Source organism: Psammomys obesus, unplaced genomic scaffold, assembly GCF_907164565.1.
Source record: "Psammomys obesus unplaced genomic scaffold, mPsaObe1.curated_primary_1811, whole genome shotgun sequence".
Taxonomy (NCBI): Eukaryota; Metazoa; Chordata; class Mammalia; order Rodentia; family Muridae; genus Psammomys; species Psammomys obesus.
The window spans coordinates 13,780,143-13,803,467 of record NW_026586173.1 but is presented as its reverse complement, the minus strand read 5'-3'; the positions used below and the strand labels follow the sequence as shown (position 1 = coordinate 13,803,467).

General features: G+C 49.5%; 1 protein-coding gene across 3 annotated transcripts in view; it reads left to right on the top strand.

Moving 5' to 3' along the window:
- The first annotated feature begins 5,663 nt into the window (after positions 1-5,663).
- The window catches only part of Slc44a2 (solute carrier family 44 member 2), a 32,110-nt gene continuing 14,448 nt past the window's right edge, over positions 5,664-23,325 (top strand). For 2 of the 3 annotated variants that reach the window (XM_055601410.1, XM_055601408.1), the window contains exons 1-2: positions 20,591-20,627; positions 21,122-21,170. In XM_055601410.1, the coding sequence (XP_055457385.1) occupies positions 20,591-20,627; positions 21,122-21,170 (86 nt within the window). Of the gene's footprint in view, positions 5,749-20,590; positions 20,628-21,121; positions 21,171-23,325 lie in introns of those variants that run through there. The other variant, XM_055601409.1, reaches the window with a different exon arrangement.

Here is a 23,325-nt window from a genome sequence, read left to right as displayed (position 1 = left end):
ATGATTACTGGAATACAAAGAGAGGCTCCAAAAATGGCCTGTATGATTAGTGTAAAGCTACTGATATTAGAGCAACATACTAGAAGAAAGTAGTCAAGAGACAGGCAAACTGAGAACCACAATTTTACAAAACAGAGCTGCTACAAACTGTTTGTTGCTCACGCACAATCTTGGTTGTCAACAAGTTCCTGGCATGCTGTTGCATAAAGAGATAAACAAAAATCTTTCAAGTAGCCTTTGAATGGCCGTCATGGTTAAGATGGCTTTCCCTTTCCTTGGTCCTTCTGTTAGTTCATCTTATAATTCTCTTATGCTGCCTCTAATGCACCAGCCATGCAGGCAATGCATTCAAACTTCGCCTCTAGCACAGCCACACATTTCTTGTCAATTTTTTAAAAAGTGGAGCTGTAGGGGACCTTGTGCTCACAGATAAGCACTAGGGGAAACTGGGATGTTAAACCACAGGCTTGTTCCATAACCTGCCATCGGCCCAGAAGGCTGGGGGCAGGTGTGGCGAATAGCCTGGTGACCTTTGCATTACCTGTGTCACCTGGCCAAAACCACCCTGGATCCTCCCCAGACCTTTACAATTTATAAAACCTGTGGAAGATGTCACATGTAGTCAATCTATAGTCCTCACCCAGCTTTCTTTTTTTTTCTTTCTTTCTTTCTTTCTTTCTTTCTTTCTTTCTTTCTTTCTTTCTTTCTTCACACACGGTGGTGTGTGCCACCGTGCCTGGCTAGGCTATAGAACACATCTTAATGAAACATGTCACATGTACTTTACAATTATTTTTTTTCTTTTTAAATATTTTTTTAGATTTATTTATTATGTGTATATATGCTTGCTCACCAAATGGGGTCCCAGATCTCATTATAGATGGTTGTGAGCCACCATGTGGTTGCTGGGAATCAAACTCAGGACTTTGGAAGAGCAGCCAGTGCTCTTAACCTCTGAGCCACCTCTCCAGGCCGTTTACAAAGATTTTAATGTGGTCATGTCTTGTGCTTTACTGTGCACACAGGACTGAGTTAGTTATCCCCAGAAACATTTTCAACAAAATGTGCTGTACTTAGATATGCCTAAAATAAATTACTCTGGGCCAGATTCCTGAAATTTGAACCAACACTGGCTACGAGTCATGTTGAACTTAATTGCCTTTCTTGCCTCCCTTGCATTGTTACTCTTACGGCTGTGATAGCCACATCACACACACACACACACACAATGTAGTACATGCTCACAGCTTCTGAGTCATCTCTCTAGTCTTTTATTTATTTAACTTAAAAAAAAAGTTTGTTTTATTGTTATTATATCCATATATCTGTTTCTCCCTTTGAGTTCAGTACCCTTAGCTCAGAAGACGAGGACAACAGATCCACAGGAGCTGACAGCTGTCCACCGTGGGTTCAAGGATCTGAAGGGGGGTCCCTGCAAGGGCGAGCGCTTTTAACTGTGGCACCATCTTTCTAGACCTTATTTAAGTTTTGTTTGGTTTATTTTTATTTTTATTTTTTTTGAGACAGGGTTTCTCTGTGTAGCCCTGGCTGTCCTGGAACTCACTCTGTAGATTAGGCTGGCCTTGAACTCAAAGCAATCTGCCTGCCTCTGCCTTACTGCTGGGATTAAAGCCGTGTGCCACCACTGGCCAGCTCCTATTTAAATCCTGTGCACTGTGCCAGCTCTTCCTTCCTTCCTTCCTTCCTTCCTTCCTTCCTTCCTTCCTTCCTTCTTTCCTTCCTTCTTTCCTTCCTTCCTTCCTTCCTCCCTTCCTTCCTCCCTTTCTCCCTTTCTCCCATTCTCCCTTTCTTCCACAGCCCACAAAACCCAGACTATACTACCAGACACTTTTACAGCTACATATCTTTTCCGTCCCTCCCTCCTTTTCTCGCTTTCTTTCTTTGTGGTAGCTAATGATGGACCGTAGCCTTACACGTGCTAGGGTAAGTGATCTACCACAGAGCCACACCCTCTTCCCTTTCTCTATTTTAAACATTTTCCATTTTAACTGTAACTTACTTTTTTGGGGGTGGGGAGAGGTGGTTTAAAACAAGTTTTCTCTGTGTGGCCCTGGCTGTTGTAGAACTTGCTCTGTGGACCAGGCTGGCCTCTAACTCAGAGATTCGTCTGCTTCCTCCCCCGAAGTGTTGGGACTGAAGGCGTGTGCCACCACCACCCAGCTTTTTTACAGTTTTGGAAAAGTGTGTGCGCCAGCATGCACGTGTGGAGGTCAGATAACAACTTGCAGGCGTTTGCTCTTTCCTTTCACCCTGTGGGTCCTGGGGACGGAATTCGAGTTGTCGTACTTTGTGATACGTGTCTTTACCTGCTGAGCCATCTCGCTGGCTCCCGCTTTCTGCTCTTAAATGTGATGTGTACTAAGAAGAAGCAGAAGTCAAGTTCCCACACAACGACCCACAGTTGGGTTTCCTGCCACCTGCCTGTCCCACCAAGCACTGTCACCTGCAAAGGCAGCTGTTGATCTAGCCCCTGTTCAACATTAATCTTTTTTTTTTTTTTTTTTTTTTGAGACAGGGTTTCTCTGTGTAGCCCTGGCTGTCCTGGAACTGGCTCTGTAGACCAGGCTGGCCTCGAACTCACAGAGATCTGCCTGCCTCTGCCCCCCGAGTGCTGGGATCACAGGCATGCACCACTGCACCCAGCTAACATTAATCATTCTTAGTCAAGATCTCATTTTAGTTTCTGTCTGTCAATATTTCAGACCTTCTACTGACCAATGACAATTGTTTTTGTTTATTGAGACAGGGCATCAAGTATCCCAGGCTGGCCCCAAACTCTCTACGTTGATGAGGCTAGCCTCGAACTACTTACTGTTCCTCCTCCTTTCATCTCCCAAGTGCTGGGATGATAGGAGTGTATCCCTAACCATAGCTGCAACTTTTTTTTTTAAAGGGCCTCACAGCTGGGCAGTGGTGGCACCTGCCTTTAATCTCAGAGGCAGGCAGGTCTCTGACTTCGAGGCCAGTCTGGTCTACAGAGCCAGTTCCAGAACAGCCAGGGCTACACAGAGAAAACCTGTCTCAAAAAAAACAAACAAACAAATGGACAAAAAGTTGGGCCTCACTATGTAGTTCAGGCTTCCTGGAAATTACAGTCTTGTCTCAAGCCTGCACTCTGTTAGTTTTGAAAATGGGAAGTGGTTTCACATTGAAACTTTAGTACGTAGTACACAAGGGACTTGATTAATCATGCTAGTGTATATGTGTGTGTGTGAATTTGTGTTTGTGTAGAGAGGCTGGCGGTCAACCTAGGGCGTCCTCCTGTATTGCTCTCCACCTTTTTAATATCTGGCTTTAGATTTTTCAGTTTTATTTTTACACGTGTGGGTAGTTTCTTGTTTGTACCTTTTATGAATACCCCACACGCCCCGAATGTCTGGTGCTCAGGAAGGTCAGAAGAACAAGAGCGTCAGAATCCCCTGCAACTGGAGTTCTGGATAGTTGTGAGCTGCCCTGTGGTTGCTAGGAACCAAGTCGGGGTCCTTTGCAGCCAGTGCTCTTGACAGCCCTCTAGCACCCTCCACCTTGTTTTCCAAGGTTTCCCAGTGAATCTGGAGCTCAGCAGTCAGACCAGCCAGTGAGCTCCAGGGACCCTCTTGCCTTCCACTCCATCACTGTATTTACAGTGGGCTTGACACCCACACCCGCTTCCATCACTTCCGGTTTTTCTCTTCTCCTTTTTCCTTTTTTTTTTTTTTTTTGGTTGTCCTGGAACTCAGAACAGGCTAGCTTTGAACTCAGAGGGCTCCTCCTGCTTTTGCCTCCCAAGTGTGCCGCCACACCTAGCTCTCTTCTCCTTTTCCACTCTGAGACCGCCTGCTGCCCACGCTGGCTTCAGGCTTGCAGCTCCTTCATCTCCAGCCTCTCTCCAGAGAGTTGGAGTGCTGGGAGGAGAGGTGTGCTCTGCTCTCTCAGCACTGTCTTTACAAAACTTCCTTTTAAGGTCAGACACGGTGGAGCACACCTTTAAACCCAGGGCTCAGAGGCAGAAGCAGGAGGAAACATTCTCCCAGCCTGGTCTACCTGGTTTACACAACTTCCAGGAGAGCCAGGACCCCAGGGAGATTTGGTCCCAAAAAAAAAAGCAGGTGCTGGCACAGGCCTTTAATCCCAGTAGGCCTGAGGCAGAGACAGAACTAGGCATAAGCAAACAACAACAAAACCAACAACAACAACGAAACTAAATTTTTTTTTTTTTTTAATATCAGAGAGTGAGCGCACTGGTTGGTTTTATCTGACATAAACTAGACTCATCAGAGAGAAGGGAACTTCAACTTAGGAAATGTCTCCATAAGATGGGCTGTAGGCCATCCTGTAGTTTCTTAATTTGTGGGTGTTGCAGGAGGGCCCAGCCCAATTTGGGTGGTGTTCTCTTTGGGCTGGTGATCCTGGATTCTAGAAGAAAGCAGGGCTGACCAAGCCATGGGGAGCAACCTTCAAGAGCGATTTATTTTTTAATTATATGTTTGTGTATGTGCATGCATGTAGGTTTTTAATGGTTAGTCACGGTAACAAAAAGGTTAGCGCTAGCATCCTTTGGTTCTTTTACTTTCAATGGCTTCTCCAGGATCGAGGCCACTGAGACTCGGTCGGGATGTCATCTTTACAGTGTTCTCTCTTTTGTGTTTATTTCTCTCTCTCTCTCTCTCTCTCTCTCTCTCTCTCTCTGTGTGTGTGTGTGTGTGTGTGTGTGTATGCAGGCACACAGGTGAGCGCAGCACCTGTGGAGGTAAGGAGAGCCCCTCAGTTCCCAGTTCCCCCGGAGCTGGAGTTACATGCGGTGTGAGTCTCCTGATGTGGGTCTTGAGGAAGAGCAGCCAGTGCTCTTGGCCACGAAGCCATCCCTCCAGGCCTGCCTCCTCCTTTTTTGAGGCAAGGTCTCACTATGTAGCCCTACCTGGCTGGCCCAGAACCAAAGGAGAGACCCTCCTGCTTCTGTCCCCCTAGTGCTGGGATTAAAGGATTAAAATCCGGAACCACAGTGCCTGGCTGCCAAGGAATTGTTTAGGTTTTTTTCCCCCCACAGTCAAGTTTCTCTGCATAGCCCTGGCTGTCCTGGACTTGCTTTGTGGACCAGGCTGGACTCGAACTCAGGAATACATCTGCCTCTGCCTCCCGAGTGCTGGGATTAAAGGTGTGTGCCACTACACCCGGCTTGCCAAGAAACATTCTGCTTCTCATCTTTTATTCCCTTCTGACTTGTGTTCAGATTCTCAAATTCTTGCCAATTTGATGAGTGAACACATGTTAACTTTTTCCCAGTCTGCTAACTCACAGGCAGTGCTCAGTACCCGGGACAAAGAATGACTTACCAGGCGGTGGTGGCACACGCCTTCAATGCCAGCAGGCAGATCTCTGAGTTCGAGGTCAACCTGGTCTACCGAGTGAGCTCCAGGACAGTCAGGGCCACACAGAAAAACAAACAACCTACTCCCACAAGAACAAAATAAAAACAAGAGAACAACTGAGAAGCCGATGCAAGGCACGAGACGTTCACAGATGGGGCAGACTGGAAGCGAGAAGGTGGCCGCCCCCAACTCCGGGTACTGGCCACGCCCCGGAGGCCCCGGGCTGCGATTGGCGTGCTGGCTGGGGGCGGGGTCAGGGGTCAGGGCGGGGCCTGCAACGCGCGGCGTCTCGGCCCGCCTAGGTTGGGGTCGCGCTGGCTTCGGACCGGTTCCCCTCCTGTTGTGGCCATGGAGGACGATCGGAAGGACGGAGTCTATGGTAGGACTCTCCTCCGGCCCGGAGGTGGCCTGCGCTGACTTGGGAAGGAGGAGATTTTGAGGAAGGGGGACATCTGAGAGCCTTAAAACAAAACACTGGTCGCTGCAGCCAGGACGAGGGCCCTTAGGTCCGCGCCCGGAGGCCTCTGCATCCCGCTCGGGCTCAGCCGGAGCGCCTGGCCCCTGCCCAGGTTATCCCCCGTGTCCCTTCCCGAGTATCCTCAAGCGTACTCCCTCCTGAGCGATGGGCCGGGACTTAACGGCGCATGCTCCTTCCTCGGAGGTCCCGTTATCTGGGAGGAATTGGATGGTGGGCGGGGGAGGGGTAGCTTGGGACAAGGGGCAAGATCAAGGCCCCGACCTCCTCACATGTCCTGTCACCTCAAGACTCCAGTGTCTTCCATATATCCGCCGTTTACATCCAGAAGTAACGACCCCAAGATGGGGAAACTGAGGCAAGGCTGGACGGACCTGTATACTGGGGTTAGGTGCCCACCGGGTCGGGGAAGGACAGAAACGAGGGTACCTTCGAGGAGGGGGCAAGCGGGAAGCGATTCAGAAACTTTCCCTGCCTAGCGGACTGTTGCAGGTGCCTGTACTTTTAAGGGGTCCCGGAGACCGGGACCCTAACCTCTTAGAGGCCTGAGGGAGGCGTCAGCCACTTGGAGCTAGGGGTGGGGCCAGGATGCGGCTTTCTCAAACCCCATCCGATTTCGAGTTCCCACGAACCGAGTGTTGAACTCTGAGTCTCCTTCCTCTTGTCTATTTTGGGTTCCCTGGGCCCAAATCTGTCACAAGACTTAAGTGGCCAGGCTGAGACTGCAGCAGAGGGGCTCTATCCCCCCTCTTGCTGTCCCACTTCGTGGGACAGGAACTTCCTGGAGACTGCCAGACTTTATAGAGTCTTGGGGAGGGGGCCGGAAATAGTTCAGAAATAACTAGAAAAGCAAGTAGGCGCTCACTGAGCCTCCCTTCTCGTCCCCCGGGACTGTGCCCTCAAGAAAACGAAATGAATACACAGATGGGTGAGGCTGCGACCCACCCCGCCCAGCTTAAAGGAAACGGTATGGCTTAGCGTGCCAGGGACCTCCAAGCTGAAGTGGCCAGCACCAAACCACCAGAGGATCTCCTGTCTGAAGCTCCCGGCTCTGGGATTGCTGCTGTGCTGTGCAACTCTTGGGTGTGGCTGTGTCTCTGGTGTGGCAATCGGTCTGGGAGCCTGAGTGTGCTTGGCTGTCGCACCTGAGGTCTTTGGTCTTCTTGAAGTCTGTTTGGAATAAGAGTGGGACAGAGTGAGAAAGGATATGATTTGCCCAGGCTTGAATTTGGCCAAAAGGAGGGCCTGTTTTTTTTTTTTTTTTGCGGGGAGGGGTAGAGGGGAGCCGTGTTTGTGATTGGATGGAACCCCTCTGAGCTTTGCCAACGGTCAGTGTCAGTAAACAAGGGGGTTGAGAGAGAGCTAGGCTCATGTTTAGCAAGAACTGGAGTCCAAATGGGTGTTTTCATGGGGGTGGGGATGCCACCCAGGGCCTTGAGACTGGAACTCAAGGCAACGCGCAAGCTCAGCAAGCGGCAGGGCCTGGAACCCAAGGCCTCAAAGCATGTTCAGCAAGTGGCTGGGCTTAGATCCCATTCTGCTGCTTAGCCATGCCCCCTCCCCAATTTCAGGCCCCCAAGAATTAACGAACCTTTCACAGGCAGAGGTCTGACGGGGAACACAGCAGTCCACCGAGCAGACGGAGGCCTCAACTGTGTGGGGTGGACAAGAGAATGAACTTGTAATTACAGGTTGCTCAGGTTGTAGAGCAACGGGCAGGACGCCTGGTGTGGTAGAGCCGAGAGGGTCTATTTTAAGAAATGAGGGTTGGAGTTCGAAGGCCCAGTGAGATGTTTGAGACAAAAGTGTTCCAGGCAGAAGGGACAGCTTAATGTTTTCCTCCACGAGGCTCCGGAGCCTGTGAAGGAGACTCTGCCTGGCTTCTGCAGCCAGAGCCACCTCGCTGCCTCCAGGGGGACCGCCCAGCTTGACTGCTAGCAAGTGGATTTTTTTCTCCTCTCTTTTTTTATATTTCTTCTTTTTTTTTTTTTTTTTCTTTGAGAATGGGTTTCTCTGTGTAGCCTTGGCTGTCCTGGACTCACTTTGTAAATCAGGCTGTCCTGGAACTCAGAGATCCATTTTCCACTGCCTCCCAAGTGCTGGGGTTAAAGGTGTGCACCACCACGTTCCGCCATTTTCTTCTTTTCCTTCTTCCTTCCCATCCTTCCTTTCCTTCCTTCCTGCCTCTCTCCCTCCCTCCTCTCCTCCCTTAGGGATACTAAGGATTGAAGCTAGGGCCTCAAGCATGCAGATTTGTGAGATAGGTTCTTGGGCTGTAACTCAGACAGCCTTGAACTTGGTCTTCCCGTCTCTGTGCCTCAGCCCTTACATGTAGCTGGGATTATAGGCCACCGGGCCTTGCTATAGGAAGGCTCTGTTTTTTCCCATAACTTAGCCCGCCTCACCAAAATGAAAGACCTGGGCTGCCTATGCCTCCTGTAGCATTCCTGCAAAATAGTTGAAGCTTTCTCGCCACATTCACTGTGCATCTGAATGACTCATCCTCTTGCCTTCACCTTCCATATCCGGGGGTTATAGTTGTGCATCACCATGCCCAATTAATGCCGTGCTGGAACCCCAGGGTCTCCTGTAGGCTGGCTAAGCACTGGGCTACAGTGCCAGTTTTCTCTTCGGCATAACGGTAAACCCACGGTTAGTGGCCCCCCATTTGTCTCTATGACCAATGGAATGGCCTCAGAGCATTGTTAGGGGATAGCTTCAGACAGACCTAGCTTCAAATCAAGGTTCTTACGTTTTTGTTTTGTTTTGCCTTTTGAGACAGGGTTTTTTTTGTGTGTGTGTATCCCTGGCTGTCCTGGAACTCAATCCGTAGACCAGGCTGGCCTTGAACTCAGAGATCCTCCTGCTTCTGCCTCCCAAGCGCAAGGATGACTGTGCCTAGCTGGACTTGCATCATCAATGATATCTGGGAAGGCCTTGTGTGCTTAGATGACCCTGTGGCTGCTGGCATGAAGGACGCAGCTTTTCCATGACTGATGGACAGGCAAACCTATGTCAGGAAACAGAGTGAGGCAAGCTAGGGCAGAACAGGAAGTGCCTTTCCCAGTAGATAACATAATTCTGGAAGAACGTAGCAGCTCCACAGGAAAGGGAAATGGCCCAGGGCCTGGCTGCTGTCCTTAATGGCACAGCCTTCCTCCCAGCCCAGCCTCGGAATAAGCAAGCAGAGAACCCAAAGCAGGGCAACGCACAGCGAAGCTTGGCTAACAAGGAGACTGCTTCGATGGGGACCGTAACTGTTGGCACAGTGTTTGCCAGGCGTACATGACTGGCTCTCCACGCTCCCTCCCCAGCACCTCATAAACCAGATGTGGTGGTGCCTAAGCCTGTCATCTCAGCTCTCAGGAGGTGGAGGAGGATTAAAATTCATCCATGGCTACATATGAGTTTCAGGCCAGCATACATGAGAGCAAGTCTCAAAAAAAAAAAAAATAATAATAATAATGTAAGGGCCTTGTCTGAGGCTCAGGAGTTAAGAGTGCTTGCCGCTCTAGCAGAGGACCTGAGTTTGGTTCCCAGCACCCAGATGACACATCACAACCACTTACAACTCCAAGTCTATAGGATTTCACATCCTCCTCCAAGCAATGGTACACATAAGCCCAGGCACACACATCACACACGTCGGTGCCCATGTATAGAAATAAGTAAATAAGAGCTGTGTGTGTGGTGGTACACATCTTCAGTTCCAGCACTGGGAGGCAGAAGCAGGCAGATCTCTGAGTTCAAGGCCAGCCTGGTCCACATAGTGAGTTCCAGGGCAGCCAGGGCCCAGCAAGTGCTCTTAACTGCTGGCTCGTCGGCCCAGCCCCATTGCATTTTTATAATATCCGCATGGCACTTAGATCATCACCCGCCACCCCCCATCCTTGCCCACTCCTGCTGACCCCTCCCTCTTCCCAACCAATCCCTCTTTTACTTTCATGTCTTTTTTCTTTTCTTTTCTTTTTTTTTTTTTTTTTTTGTGTGTGTGTGTGTGTGACCCAGAGAGTGGTGGCGATTGCTTACAGAGCGTGGGTGAGGGGCTGTTTATAGGGCTGTCGGCTCCTTACCAGTGGTCACACCACAGAGGAATGTCTCTCCCTCCCCAGCAACAGTTACTACCTGTCAATCCCCAGAGAGGGGTGGGGCCTTGTGAGTCCCTACTATCCATATATACATCCATCCATAGGTATATACCATAAATATATGTATATATCCATTGTGAAAAGATACATATGCAGGCAAGACTCTCAGGCAAACTAAAATGGATAGCTCTAATTAACAACATTTTAAATGTATACTTTGTAGCTTTGTCCAAGGAGGAGGTCAGCCCTCCGGGGGAGGAGGAACAAAGCAGTTTTGTTACCCTGTGAATTAGCCAAGAGGAAGATATGGGAGATGAGACGAGGGGTGTGGGGGAGGCGCTGTGGCAAGACAGTGTGACGTTCCTTTGGTTCATTCCAGCACCAAACACATGGGAGACAGAGGGTGGCGGATGTGCGGGGTCTGTAGATTGCACACAGCTTCTGAAAGGAGAGAAAGGGGAAATACTCCTCCAGGAGAGGAAGTGAGGCTGAGGGCTTAAGAGTGGTTGCTTCATTCATCTCCCCCCATTTTCCGAGTTTTTTTTTGTTTTTTAAATCTGAATTGAAGGGTCTCTGGTGACCCAGGCTGCCCTCAAACTATTTAGCCAGGACTGGCTTTGAACTCCTGACCCGCTTCCCTTCACTTTCTGAAGGCTGGAGTGACAGGCATGGCCCACCCTGCTCAGCTGATGAGGTGCTGGGGAAAGCCCCAGGTTTCTCGGGTCTCTGCATGCAAGGCCAGGGGTCTCATTTCAGAATGCAAAGCCAGGGCTCCACCCATGATACGGTGAGCTTCTATTATATTTATTCTTTCATTCATTCACTTTTCTGAGACAGGGTCGCTCTACTTAACCCTGAGTGTCCGGTAATCAATATGTAACTGGGTGGGCCTCCAACTCACTGAGATCTGCCTGCCTCTGCCTCCCAAGCGCTGGGCTTAAGGGCATGCACTACCTAAGGGCATGTCCAGCTTTTAATTACTTTATGAATTATTATGTAATTTAATTGATTAACTTACTTAGCTCAGGCTGGTCTAGAATTCACTCTGCAGCCTCAACTGGTCTCAAATTTATCATCCTTCTGCTTCCATTACTGGAGTATTGGAATTACAGGCATCAGCCAACAGGCCCAACTCTCTCCTTCACTTCACTTCATAGGCCCTGCCCCCGGAGTCCTTGTCAGAAGGACAAGATCTCCATTCTCTGGGCCAGGCCCAGACTTCTGTGTAGGTGAGGCTTCGGACAGTGGAGCCCTTGACTTCGCCAGTGTGGGAGGTGTGGGGGCTGGGCGCCACTTGATGTCCTGGCAAAAGCGTCGTGACAGACTGCCTGTGTTAGTTCTCTTATCATCTCCCACACCCACTGGGCCTGGGTAGATAAGCCCTCCTGTCCAGGTTGGCAGGACCTCCCTCCACTGTTTCCACAATCCAGCAGCCCCACCTTGCCTTTCCCTGGCTCTTAACACCAGGCTAGGAGTTAGCTTCCAGTGTGGCACAGGGTCACAAGGCTTTATCCAGGGATCATTTTCTTGTAGAAGAAATCAGAGGCAGGGCCTGAGAGTCAGTGAAACCACACCTGTGTGCTGTGTTTTGTTTTTGTTTTCTGCTTTACCATGCTAGGGTTGGAACCCAGGTCCACCGCCATGAAAGACAAATGCTCTTCCTTAGAGACACGCCTTCAGCCCCTCATTAGGGTACTCTAGGTAGGAGATCTATCACTGAGCCCCATACCTTACTGGAGGGTTGTCTTAGTTACAGTTTACCTTTGCTGTGATGAAACACCATGACCAAAAGCAACTTGGGGAGGAAAGGGTTGGTTTATTTGTTTGTTTGTTTGTTTGTTTTGTTTGGCTGATATGTCTTAAGTCACAGTCCATTGGAGAAAGCCAAGGCAGGAACTCAAATCAGGCAGAAACTTGGAGGAAAGAGCTGACACAGAGGCTATGGAGGGATGTTGCCTCTTGGCTTGCTCCCCAGTGGTTTACTCAGCCCGATTTCTTATAAAACCCAGGACCACCAGCCCAAGGGTGTCTCTGTCCACAGTGTGCTGGGCCCTCCCCCATCAATAACTAAGAAAATGCCTCCCAGTACTCACGAGGCAGAGGCAGACTGGTCTCTGTGAGTTTGAGACCAGCCTTGTCTCCAGAGCAAGTTCCAATACAGCCAAGGGTACACAGGGAAACCTTATCTCAAAAAACAAACAGATGCAGCCAGATCTTATGGAGGCTGTATTAGTCAGGATTTTCTAGAGTCTAAAGTAACAGAACTTACAGAATGAATCTCTCTCTCTCTCTCTCTCTCTCTATATATATATATATATATATATATAATGATTATATATATATATATATAATGATTTACAGGCTTCAATGGCTGGCTATGAGCAGAAAGACCAAGAATCCAGAAATTGCTTGGTCTGTGAGGCTGGATGCCTCAGCTGGTCTGGTCTGCAGTAGAAGCTGCAGTCCTGAAGTAGGCTCCAATGCCAGTGAAGGAATGGATTTGTTAGCAAGGGAAGGGCAAGCAGGCAAAGAGTAAGAGCTTCCTTTTTCCATGTTAGTTTACAGGCTTCCAGCAGAAGGCAAGGCCCAGGTTAGACCTGAATGAAAGATCTGGATTAAAAGTGTGTCTTCCTACATTAAAGATCTGGATTAGAAGTGAAACTTCCTACTTCAAATTAAGCAAAAATTTCTCACAGGTGTATCCTCCAAGTTTGTTCCAGATGTGGTCAGGCTCACAAGCATCACAGAATAGCCACCACAGGGGTATTTTCTCAGTTGAGGTTCTTTCTTAGATGACTGTAGCCTGTGTCAAATTGACATAAAACTAGCTAGCCTGGGGACACTAGGCTAGTGCTCTCCCACCGAGCCACGCCCCCAGCCCTCCATGGTAGAGTCTAGGCACTGGGTGCTGAGTCACACTGGAAGGCTGACCTATTTCGGTGGTGGTGGGATTAACAAGGAGAAATGGTTTGTTCTGGCTCACAGTTCAAGGTACAGGCACGTGGGTAGGGTAAGGCAGCAGGAGGTTGAGGCAGGTGTGTGTGGCAGCCACTGTGTGGAAAGAGAATGACTGTGTTAGGGGTGGCCTTGCACTTTCTGTGCCCGAACTTGTCCCACTCCCTCCTCCACCTCCTCAGTAGAAAGGATGGCAGGCTTATGCCACCACACCCGGCTCTATTATAAAGCCCCAGGGCCCAACCCCGAGGCAAATGTTCCTTCTCCTAATCACCTCCCGAAGGCCCCCGGGTCTGTATCTGGTCATTGTCTTAATACCTCCCGGTGGGGATTAGAGCTGCAGAGGGCACAGACTGCCTTCTCCCCCACCAGCAGGATCTACCAGAGAAATTCCGGACTAGACACTGGAGGGCTTTGCCGCAGCCCAAACCATGTCACTGTCAGTGACCAGCAGTGGGACTTAAGTGACTGCAGTTTACCCTTGTGTCAAGCAAGGTTACATTTAAGTTAGCTTTTTCTTTTCTATTTTCATTTTTCCTCACTACCCCCCCCCCCCAAACCCGTGTGTGCTTACCAGAGGAGGCCAGAGGTGTTTGATCCCCTGGAGCTAGAGTTACAGGAACTTAGGTCTTCTATAAGAGCTGTTTGAACTCATAACGGCTGAACCATGTCTCTGGTTCCCTTCTTGGTTTTTAAATTATTTCGACAAGGTGTCCCATAGCTTAGTCAAATTTTGAAAAAAAAAAAAAAAAAAAAAGTATTGTGCTAGGCATGGTAGAGCAGGCCTTTAATCCCAGCATTCAAGAGGCAAAGATAGGCAAATCTCTGTAAATATTAGCTAGTCTGATTATAGTGAGTTCCAGGACAGCCAGGGCTATGAAGAGAGACTACCTGTTAGGACATATTTAAAAATGCCACGTACTCAACAGATCTGGATATGAAGAGATTTATTTGGGGGAAGGAATGGGGAGAGAAGTTAGAGGAAAAGAAAAAGAGCATGGTGGTGGGGAGCAAGAGAGAAAAGTCAGAGTGGAGGACGGGAGCAGAGAGAGAGAGCAGCTGGGAATGGCAGACAAGTGATATCTGGAGCACCTGGGCCAGGTGATGACATAGGGCACGGGTGGTGATGGAGGACACTGATAGGACCCTAAAGGCCCCTGAGGGCAGGCCAGTTGAATTTCCTGCACAACAACATAACATTCCTCCCTTTTTGTTTAATTAAAAAAATGAGGAGCTAGGGAGGGGTGACGAGGCGGGAACAAGGACATTGAACTTGCTTCTCACTCAAGGCAAGTTAAAGTACATAAATGTAGGTTCTTGGTCGCTGTGTAAGGGGGTAAGAGAGAAAGAAAAATAAAAGTAAGAGCATCAAAATATCTGGATTACATGGTGAGGAGGAGGGGGAGTCCCTGCCCTGGAAGGTTCAGGGTAGAGGGTGAGGTTTGCCAGCCACACCCAGCAGCAGATAGGGACTGAGGAATGCTGGGAGAACTTGGAGCTGTTTGTCCCTGGCTTGAAGCACACCATTCCCGCCTTCTGTTGATAATAAATGGATAAGGGGTGAAGAAATCAATCATCTTTGGATACTTCATGCTGAAATTGGGGTGGCGATAGGAGGCCAAAAGGCTGAAATGTTGGCCAAGTCCAGGAAAAGGCTGTTTTGATGCTGCCCAGGGCCTGTGAGAACCTCTGTGGCTGGGAGGGAAAGTGACAAAGTCTGCAAGGTTACGCTGGAGCACCTGTGGGTAGCTGTCTGTTTTGGTGTTGTCTTGGGAGTAGAAACACCGGCAGGATACTGTGACACATATATGGGCAGAAGACAAAGTTAACCTATGTTAGGAAGACAATCCCTTTTATTCATTCATTCATTCATTCATTCATTCATTCATTCAGTATTCTGCCTGCATGTGTGCCTGCATGCCAGAAGAGGGCACCAGATCACATTATAGATGGTTGTGAACCACCATGTGGTTGCTGAGAATTGAACTCAGGACCTTTGGAAGACCACCCAGTGCTCTTAACCTCTGAGCCATCTCTCCAGCCAAGAAAAAATTCTTTTAGGTGTCCATTTGAAACTTCTGGGACAGCGAGCAGAGATGGAGGGTTTGGAGCAAAGAAGAGACTTGAACATGGGAACCTCCATTTATCTTATTGATGGCAGTGATTTAAAAAGTTTCATTTTGGATCTGTCATGTAAGGAAAATTGAGGCCAAGTTTGGTTACAGAAACATGTAAGCTTAGAAGCCCTGAATCTGGGCACTCTAAAATTCTCCAGAAGCCAAACCAGTGGCAAACCTGGAGGAATGGACAGGTAGGAGTCAGTGACCTGTCAAGGCACCCCAAGAGCAAGGTTTGACTCAGTAGATTGGTAGAATCTGTTCCAGCAGCTTGTCAGCGCTGGTCAGAGACCAAGGGCAACATAACACCACCTTAAAAAAACAAAACAACAACAACATGATTTCTTTCTGTGCACATTTGTGCCTTGAGTTTCGAGTATAAGGCAGAGTGCATCCTGCAAGACTTCTCCTCAGGGCCATCTCACCAGGCCAAGGTGTGTGGTGTGCGCATGTGAGAGTAGAGCACCTGCCTACCATTTGTTTTGTTTTGTTTTGCTTTGAGGAAGGGTTTCTCTGTAGCCCTGGCTGTCCTGGAGCTTGCTGAGATCAAACAGTATGCACCGCCATGCCCAGTTCATACCCATGGTATGACAACATTTCTGGGGAAAAGAAACACGCTTGTCTACCCACCGCACATAGGGAGCCTGCATCAGACCAAAGATACCAAAGACCCAACGTGGTGAGCCCTGAGGTGTACAGGGTCGCTTACAGGAATATGTGGGAGGGCTTCCCGGAGCAGGAGCAGAAATGACTCACAGACAGCTGCTTCAGTAAGGCCTGCCCACCCCAGCATGAGCAACCGCCCAAAGAGCTGGGAACCCAGAGCGCACTGCGCAGCCTGCAGGTCGGATCGCGTCCTTCCCAGGTGCCTCAGCTGGTCTGCACCTCTTCAGGCAGTTCTTGTTGTCTGAGAGTCTTTGCAGTTTTCCCCTCCGGGAGTCTACACTCTCTGCTTTATTGTTGGCCGGTCAGGGTCAGTGAGTTCTTGAGACTGCTTGTTGTTGGCCTTCCTGCAGGACGGAATGCCTCTCATCTCAGAGGAGTCTCTGTAGAGGAGACTGCTACACACAACAGAACTTCACCGTGGTGGTGGTGGTGGTCTCAACCCCGACACACCCCTACACAAACAGAGTTTCCCTGTGTAGCCCTGGCTGACCTACTCTGTAGACCAGGCTGGCTTCAAATTCATAGAGCTCCGCCTGCCTCTGCCCCCGGGGGCTGGGATTAAAGCCTCACATCACTGCTCGAACCCAGCGCCCAGCCTAGTGCCTCACTTCTTAAACAGAGTCTTGGAATTGAAACTTGTGTCCCCATGCTTGCATTCCAAGTGTCCTGCCCGGTTAGCTGTAGCCTCAGGCAGCCTCTGCTTCCCCAGGGGGAGATGAGGAGCTTGTATTTATTCAGCCCAAGGACTGGAGAAGGGCTTCATGCCTCCTTGGCAGGTGCTCTAGCCACTTCCCTCTGCCCACTCTCACACTCAGCTTTCTGTTTGTGTTATCTGGTTTTGTGGTTGCAAAGACCCAGCCCTTCTCCATCCTGCAGGGGTTGGATCAGCCTCCGAGATCAGAAACTTTTGCAGCTTCCCCTCCCTTCTCATCTCCAGGCAGCTCAGCTTAATGAGAGCTACTGGAACCCATCAGATTGTGACAGGAATGTTCTCATTTTTCCTAAGAGGCCAGTGCCAGTCTGGAGCCAAGCCCATTTTGGTGCCCTCTCTACATTTAAATAAAATTACACTTATCTGTTATGCGTGTGGGGGCCTGCAGGCAGGCGTGCTCACATCATGGCATGCACACAGAGGTCAGAGGCTAGAGGCTAACTTGGAGGAGTCAGGCCTTTCCCTTGCTGTATGGGGCCTGGGGATGGAGCTCAGCTCATTGGCCTGGGCAGCAAGAACCTCTGTCTGCCAGGCCATTTCTCCCCATCTCTGTATCCTAAATTCTGTCTGAAGGTTAATCCAAGTTCCATTTTTCTGTAACGGACAGAGCTGGCAGCTGCCAGACAGCAGAGACTTTCTCTTCCCTAAACAGGTCTATGCTCAGTCACCCTCAGTGACCCCCACTTGCCCATCAAACCTAAGTTAGGGGTGGATCCTTTAGGAGACCTGGCAGGGATGGGCTTCCCCCTGTAAAGCTGTGGAAAGGCTTCCCAGTGACTGTGGTCACATGGCTGTTCCCCTCGTCAGGCATCTAATACTCCCTTATCTGGCCTCCCACTTGCCCTACCAGACTTCCTATCAGAGACATGGTTTCCTGACGTTTCTTCATGCTTCTAATAGTTTTCTGTATTGAAATGATTAATTCTTGTGGAATTTGTGTGCCTCTGAGGCAAGGCAAGGTTAAATTTATTTTCTTCCACTCAGATATCAGGCATACTGACTTAAAGAGTTTTGCTTTATCTGTGGACTGAAAACTGTAGCTGAGGCTCACCCTCTGTTTAATAGGTAGTAGAGGCTGGCCCTCAGTTTACTATGTAGCTGAGGCAAGCCATGAACTCCAGAACTTCCTTGGGCACTTTCTTTTTTTTTTTTTTTTTTTTTTTTTTTTGACACAAGGTTTTGAGACAGGGTTTCTCTGTGTGTATCCCTGGCTATCCTGGACTTTCTTTGTAGACCAGGCTGGCCTTAAAATCACAGAGATCTGCCTGCCTCTCCTCCCAGAGTCTCAGGCCCCTTCTTAATGCTGGGTCACAAGTGTGTGACATTGGGCCAGCAGCTTTAAATTCTTGGTTTGGTTTTGTCTCCCTAATGGGCTTAAAACTTACTATGTAAATTAGGTTGGCCTGGAACTCACAGATGTCCACTGAGATTAACACTGTGTGCCACAGTGGCCTGCTCAAGGTTTTAACATGTTTAAAACATGCCCTTAATTCCAGCAGTCAGGAGGAGAGGCAGATAGATATCTGAGTTTGAGGCCAGCCTGGTCTATAAAGCTTCCAGGACAGCCAAGGCTACACAGAGAAACCCTGTGTCTTAAAACCTCTCCTCCAAATAAATAAATAAATATGTAAAAAGTTTTTAAAATATTTGTTTACTTTCATGTGTATGCGTGAGTACCTGGCTGTATATATGTTCACCATGTTCCTGCTTGGTGCCCTTAGAGGGAGGGAGAGGGTGTCCCATCTCCTGGAACTGGAGTTGCAGGCAAAGCTGTGGATTTAGCTGGGAGCTGAACTCCTCTGAACAGCGAGCGCTCTTAAACACTGCGCCATCTCTCCAGCCCCAAGTATTTAATTTTTTTTTCAGCCAGGGTATAGCTATGTAACCCAGGGTGGCCTCAACTCAAGGCAGTCCCCTGCCTCATCCTCTCAGGTGATGGGGTAGCAGTTGTAGGCCACCAAGCCCAGCCTTTAGGAGAAAGGTTGTTGGGGATCGAACCTAAGGCTTTACAGAAATCAGTCTACTAAGTGCTGTATCTCAAACAAAGGAACTGGGTACAGAACAAGCCTCCTCCGCTCCACTTGAGCCCAGCACAGAGGGAGCAGACACCACCCTACTAGGTCAGGTTGAGAGACAGAGGTTTGCCTCTGACCTTGACAAGGATGAGGTGACACTGCGGCTTCCATGAAGAGTGGCAGGGGTCGGGGTGAGCCCATGTGAGGGAGCCAAGTCAGGACTGTCTTGGCTTGAGGGTGTGATGTGTCGGTAGGGGCAAGTCTTTGTTTGTCCTCAAGATACTGTCCAGCTGGGAACAGAAGCGGCTTGTTGCCTCTGACCAATTTACTCCGTCCACAGCTAAATCTAGGTGATGTGTGACCAGCCAGTGTGAGGGCTGCTGGGGGCTTCCAGAAACACAGGGTTTCTTTGGGAGTTCTTGGCTTGGAGTTTTTAGCCCCACCTGTTTGCCGAAGCCTGTGGCTTAGGGGTCACCCAAGGCTTCCTTACAGTGAGCCGGAGGAGGGGAGGAGTCTAGGGACAGCTGATGAGAGAGCAGAGCCCAGCTGGGCGTGCGAGACTCTGAGGTAGCAGCTGCAGGTAGTAAGATTAATGTGAAGGTGCTCAGCTAGAACTCAATGCTTTGCACGTGTTAGGCAATAAGCCACACCCCCAGCCCTCACTGTGGGATTCTAGGCAGGGGCTGAACCAGTCACCCCACCCCCACCCCCACCCCTGTCTTTCACTAGGGAATTCTAGGGAGGGCCCCACCTCCAAGCCATGCCCCCGGGTGGTTTGGAGGTGGGTTTGAGTGTGTGTAGTGGTGATGAGGGGTATGGACAGGGGTATGGACTCTCACCATGCACACTGAATGTCCTCGTAGCATACACTTGCGATAGAGTGCACATCAGAGCGACCGTCTGCCTTGCTTCTGCAGTGTGCCTCCTGGCGGGGTGAGTGCCCTCATGGAAATGTACAACATACATAAATTGGTGTGTGTACACACATCCTTGCCAACCGTATAAAGCTACCCCCACTGTGCGTGCCGTCCTGACCCTTGCTGTTGACCCCTGCACTGACTGTCAGTTTGCAGCCTTAAGCCCTAGTGCCAGCCGCTTACCCCTGGCATCCTGTGGTGATCTCTGAGGCCAGGATTGATATTACCTGCTGCTTTTGTTCTGAGACCAAATCACTCTGTATCCCAGACTGGTCTTGAACTTGATCTCACTTCTGCTGTAGCCACATCTTTCTTGTTTTGACAAGACTGGAGAGGCTGACCTCTTAGGGTACCTATAAAGATGTGCAAATGGCCCCACCCGCCCGTTCACATACATACACATATGAGTAAACTATACATATATAACTATATACATAAATAAATAAATAGTCAGCCAGGCATGATGGCATGAGCCTTTCATCCCAGCACTTTGGAGGCCGAAACAGGTGTATCCTTGAGAGGTAGAGGCTACATAGTGAGACCCTGAATCAAAATAAAACAGTCAATAAATAAGAGGGCTTGAGAAATGGCTCAGTGGTTAAGAGCGCTGGCTGCTCTTGAAAAGGACCCGGCTTGGGTTTCCAGGGAACCTGATGCCTCTTCTGACTGATCTGATCCCAGCGCTGGGGAGGTGGAGGCGCAAGGATGAGTAGTTACACTCGGCTATACTCGGCTGAACCGTGAGTTGTATGCCAGCCTAAGCATCAGGTTAGGAGACTTTCTCAAACAAACGAATGGCCAGTCGACCGCTATTTTTATCCATTTATTTGAGTTTTAGCCCAAATGTTTCCATTTTGGTGGCTGCCAGTTTTCTCTTCCCGCTGTGCCTCAGTTTCCGTCTTGTGGGGTGGAATGGTCGGGGTGACATTTAAGGGTCGAGAAGTGTCCTCGGATGCATTACTTCGTGGGTGGGTGGGTGGGTGGAGGATGAGACCAGAGTCCCGAGGAGCCACCTCAGGCTCCCGGGTGGGGGCTGGGTGAAGTGGGGGCAGGGAGGGCTAAATCTGGCCGCCAGTGAGTGGCAGGAGCAGCTGCGGCCCCACCCGGCCCTGCCCCCTGGCCGGCCCCTCCCCTTGGTTCTCTGGCTGGGGCCTGTCTGACCGGTTTGGGCCGTCCCGCCAGCCACTCTGCCTGAGCAGCTGCTGCGGGTGGCTGCTGCGGCTGGGTCCGGGAGAGTGCGGGGCCGTCAGGGCGCCGTCCGGGCTGCCCCGTAGGAATGGGGAAGGATTCGCGGGATTACTACGGGAAGCACGGTACGCGGGCTCTCCTTGAGCTCCCCGGGGACAGCAGCGGGCACCTTGGACTGTCAGGGAAGGTTGCAAAAGGGATGCAGGAGGAACTGCCCTGAAATAGCAATTGCCTTTTGCCCCATGCTAGCTCCCATCACCCCAGTGGTTCCGACAGCTGACTCAGAAACCATTCCTCTGTCCTCTACCGAGGACCTGGTCCGCACACATCTCTAGGACACCTGTACCTCTCCGCAGCGGACTTTGCGTTCTTTTGCTCTGGTCCCTGTAAGCCCTTCCAGGCATTCTCCCTGGGTGACAGCAGGTTGATGAATCAGCTGGTCACCCCCATGGACAGTAGTCCCTGCTATGGTCTCCGATGACCTCGGAGCTTGGTTGTAGTCCCCTGTAAGTGAGCTGCAGATAGAACTCCGCGCTTTGTGGCTGAGGGGATCGGGGTCTCCAGTTTCTTCGGCTGTGTCATTTTCTCACCCATCCTACCTAATCCTGTTGACTTTCAGGGACGCCTCAGAAATACGACCCCACCTTCAAGGGACCCATTTACAACAGGTAGGAGCACTCCCTTCCTGGGACAGAGGGGAAAGCTGGGGGGACGGTCTTGCACGAAGCAGGATAGACCATTGCACTCTGATTCGAAAGCTAGTTTCCTTAAGGCCCTAGAATCCTCCCAGTGGAGTCTGAGTGGAACTGAGCCTCACACACCAGGCATCCATTGTGCATGTGTACATGGATTTTTTTTACACTTATGTGAGCACGCCTGCATGTGTGGGTGTGGTGTGCATTTGTCACTGTGCATGTGTTAGAGGACAACTTGCATGAGTTGATTTTCTCATGTGTTCCAAGGATCCACAACAGTTCGCCCCTGTCTCCTGAGCCATCATCCTAGCTCCCTTCTCTCCCGTGCTTCAGTAGCAAGCAAGGGTTCTACCACTGTGTGACATTTCTACCCTCATTTTTTGTTTGTTTCTTTGTTTGGTTAGTTTTGTGGGGTTTGTTTTGTTTTGTATTTTCAAAACAGGCTTTCTCTGTGTAGCTTTGGTTTTCCTGAACTCATTTTGTAGACCAGGCTGGGCTCTGACTCATAGCAATCACCTGCCTCTGCCTCCCTGAGTGCTGGGATTAAAGACGTGTGCCTTTAAAATTAAGCTTTAGACTTAATTTTATGTGTCTGAATATTTTGGCTGCCTGTGTTTATGTGTGCCACATGGGGGTGGGAGGGGGTATCGGAGCCTCTAGAACTTTTTGGATGTTTTGCCCACATTTATGTCTGTGGTCCGTTGCCTGCCTGGCTGGTATCAAAGAGGTTGGAATGGGGGTTGGATCCCCTTGGACTGGAGTTACAGAAGGTTGTGAGTCTCCAGGTAGATGCTAGGAATCAAACCCAGTGCTCTTATTTCGTGTGTGTGTGTGTGTGGGTGGGTGGGTGTTATATTTAGTTTTTTGTTTTTCAAGACAGAGTTTTTCTGTGTAGTCTTAGCCATTCTGGAACTCTCTCTAGACCAGTCTGCCCTCAAACTCAGAGATCCACCCACCTCTGCTTCCTGTGGCTGGGATTAAAGACGTACGCCAGCAGGGCCTGACTAGTTATTATTATTTACTGATTTTAGGTACATGAGTACTCTGTCTTTATGAACACCAGAAGAGGGCGTCAGATCCCACTGCAGATGGTTATGAGCCACCATGTGGTTGCTGGGAATTGAACTCAGGACCTCTGAAAGAGAGCTCTTAACTACTGACCCATCACTCCAGCTCCTAGTTACTATTTGTAAAATAATAATAATAATAATAATAATAATAATAATAATAATAATAATAATAAAGTTGAAGGTCTGCCTGAGTGACTTTCAGAGATCCTGTCTCAAAATCGTAGGTAGATTTTGTTTTATTTTATGTGTGTGTTTGCCTGCATGTATGTATGTATGTATGTATGTATGTATGTATGTATGTATGTACATCACATGCATGGACGCCCACTGAGGTCGGAAAAGGCCTTCAGATCCCCTGGAACTGGAGTGTAGGTACTGAGAATTGAACCTCCTCCTTTGGAAGAGCAGTAGGTGCTGTTTGTTTGTTTCGATTTTCTGAGACAGGGTACCTCTCCATGGTTCTGACTGACCTGGAATTCTCTCTGTAGACCAGGCTGGCTTTGGACTCAGACATCCACCTGCCTCTGCCTCCTGAGTGCCGGGACTAAAATCGTGTACCCGCCACTGCCACCATAAGCCTCCTGAAACGAATGCTTTTTACTGTTGAAGCACCTCAGATTTCTAATTTTTTTATTAATTTCTGTATTCTTTTTTCATGTCTGAGTGATCTGTCTGCATGCACACCTCTGTCATATCCCTGCATGATTGTCATGAAGCACCATGTGGATGCTAGGAATTGAACTCGGGTCCTCTGGAAGAGCAGCCAATGCTTTTAACTGCTGAGCCATCTCTCCAGCCCCAGTTTTTTGTTTTTCTAAAGCCAGGACTGGAGACAGCTGATAGAGTACCTACCTAGTAGGCAGGAAGCCCTGTCTTTAGCCCCAGCCCTGAGTAACTCACCAGGGATGATGAGGCAACCCAAGAGAGTGGAGGCAGGAGGATCAGGACTTCACAGTGAACTTGACTACATAGCAAGCTTGAGGGGAGTCTTGAGTGTGTGGGACCCTGTTTTAAATAAATAAAAAGCAAAGGGACAGTAAGGTGGCTCAGCAAGCAAG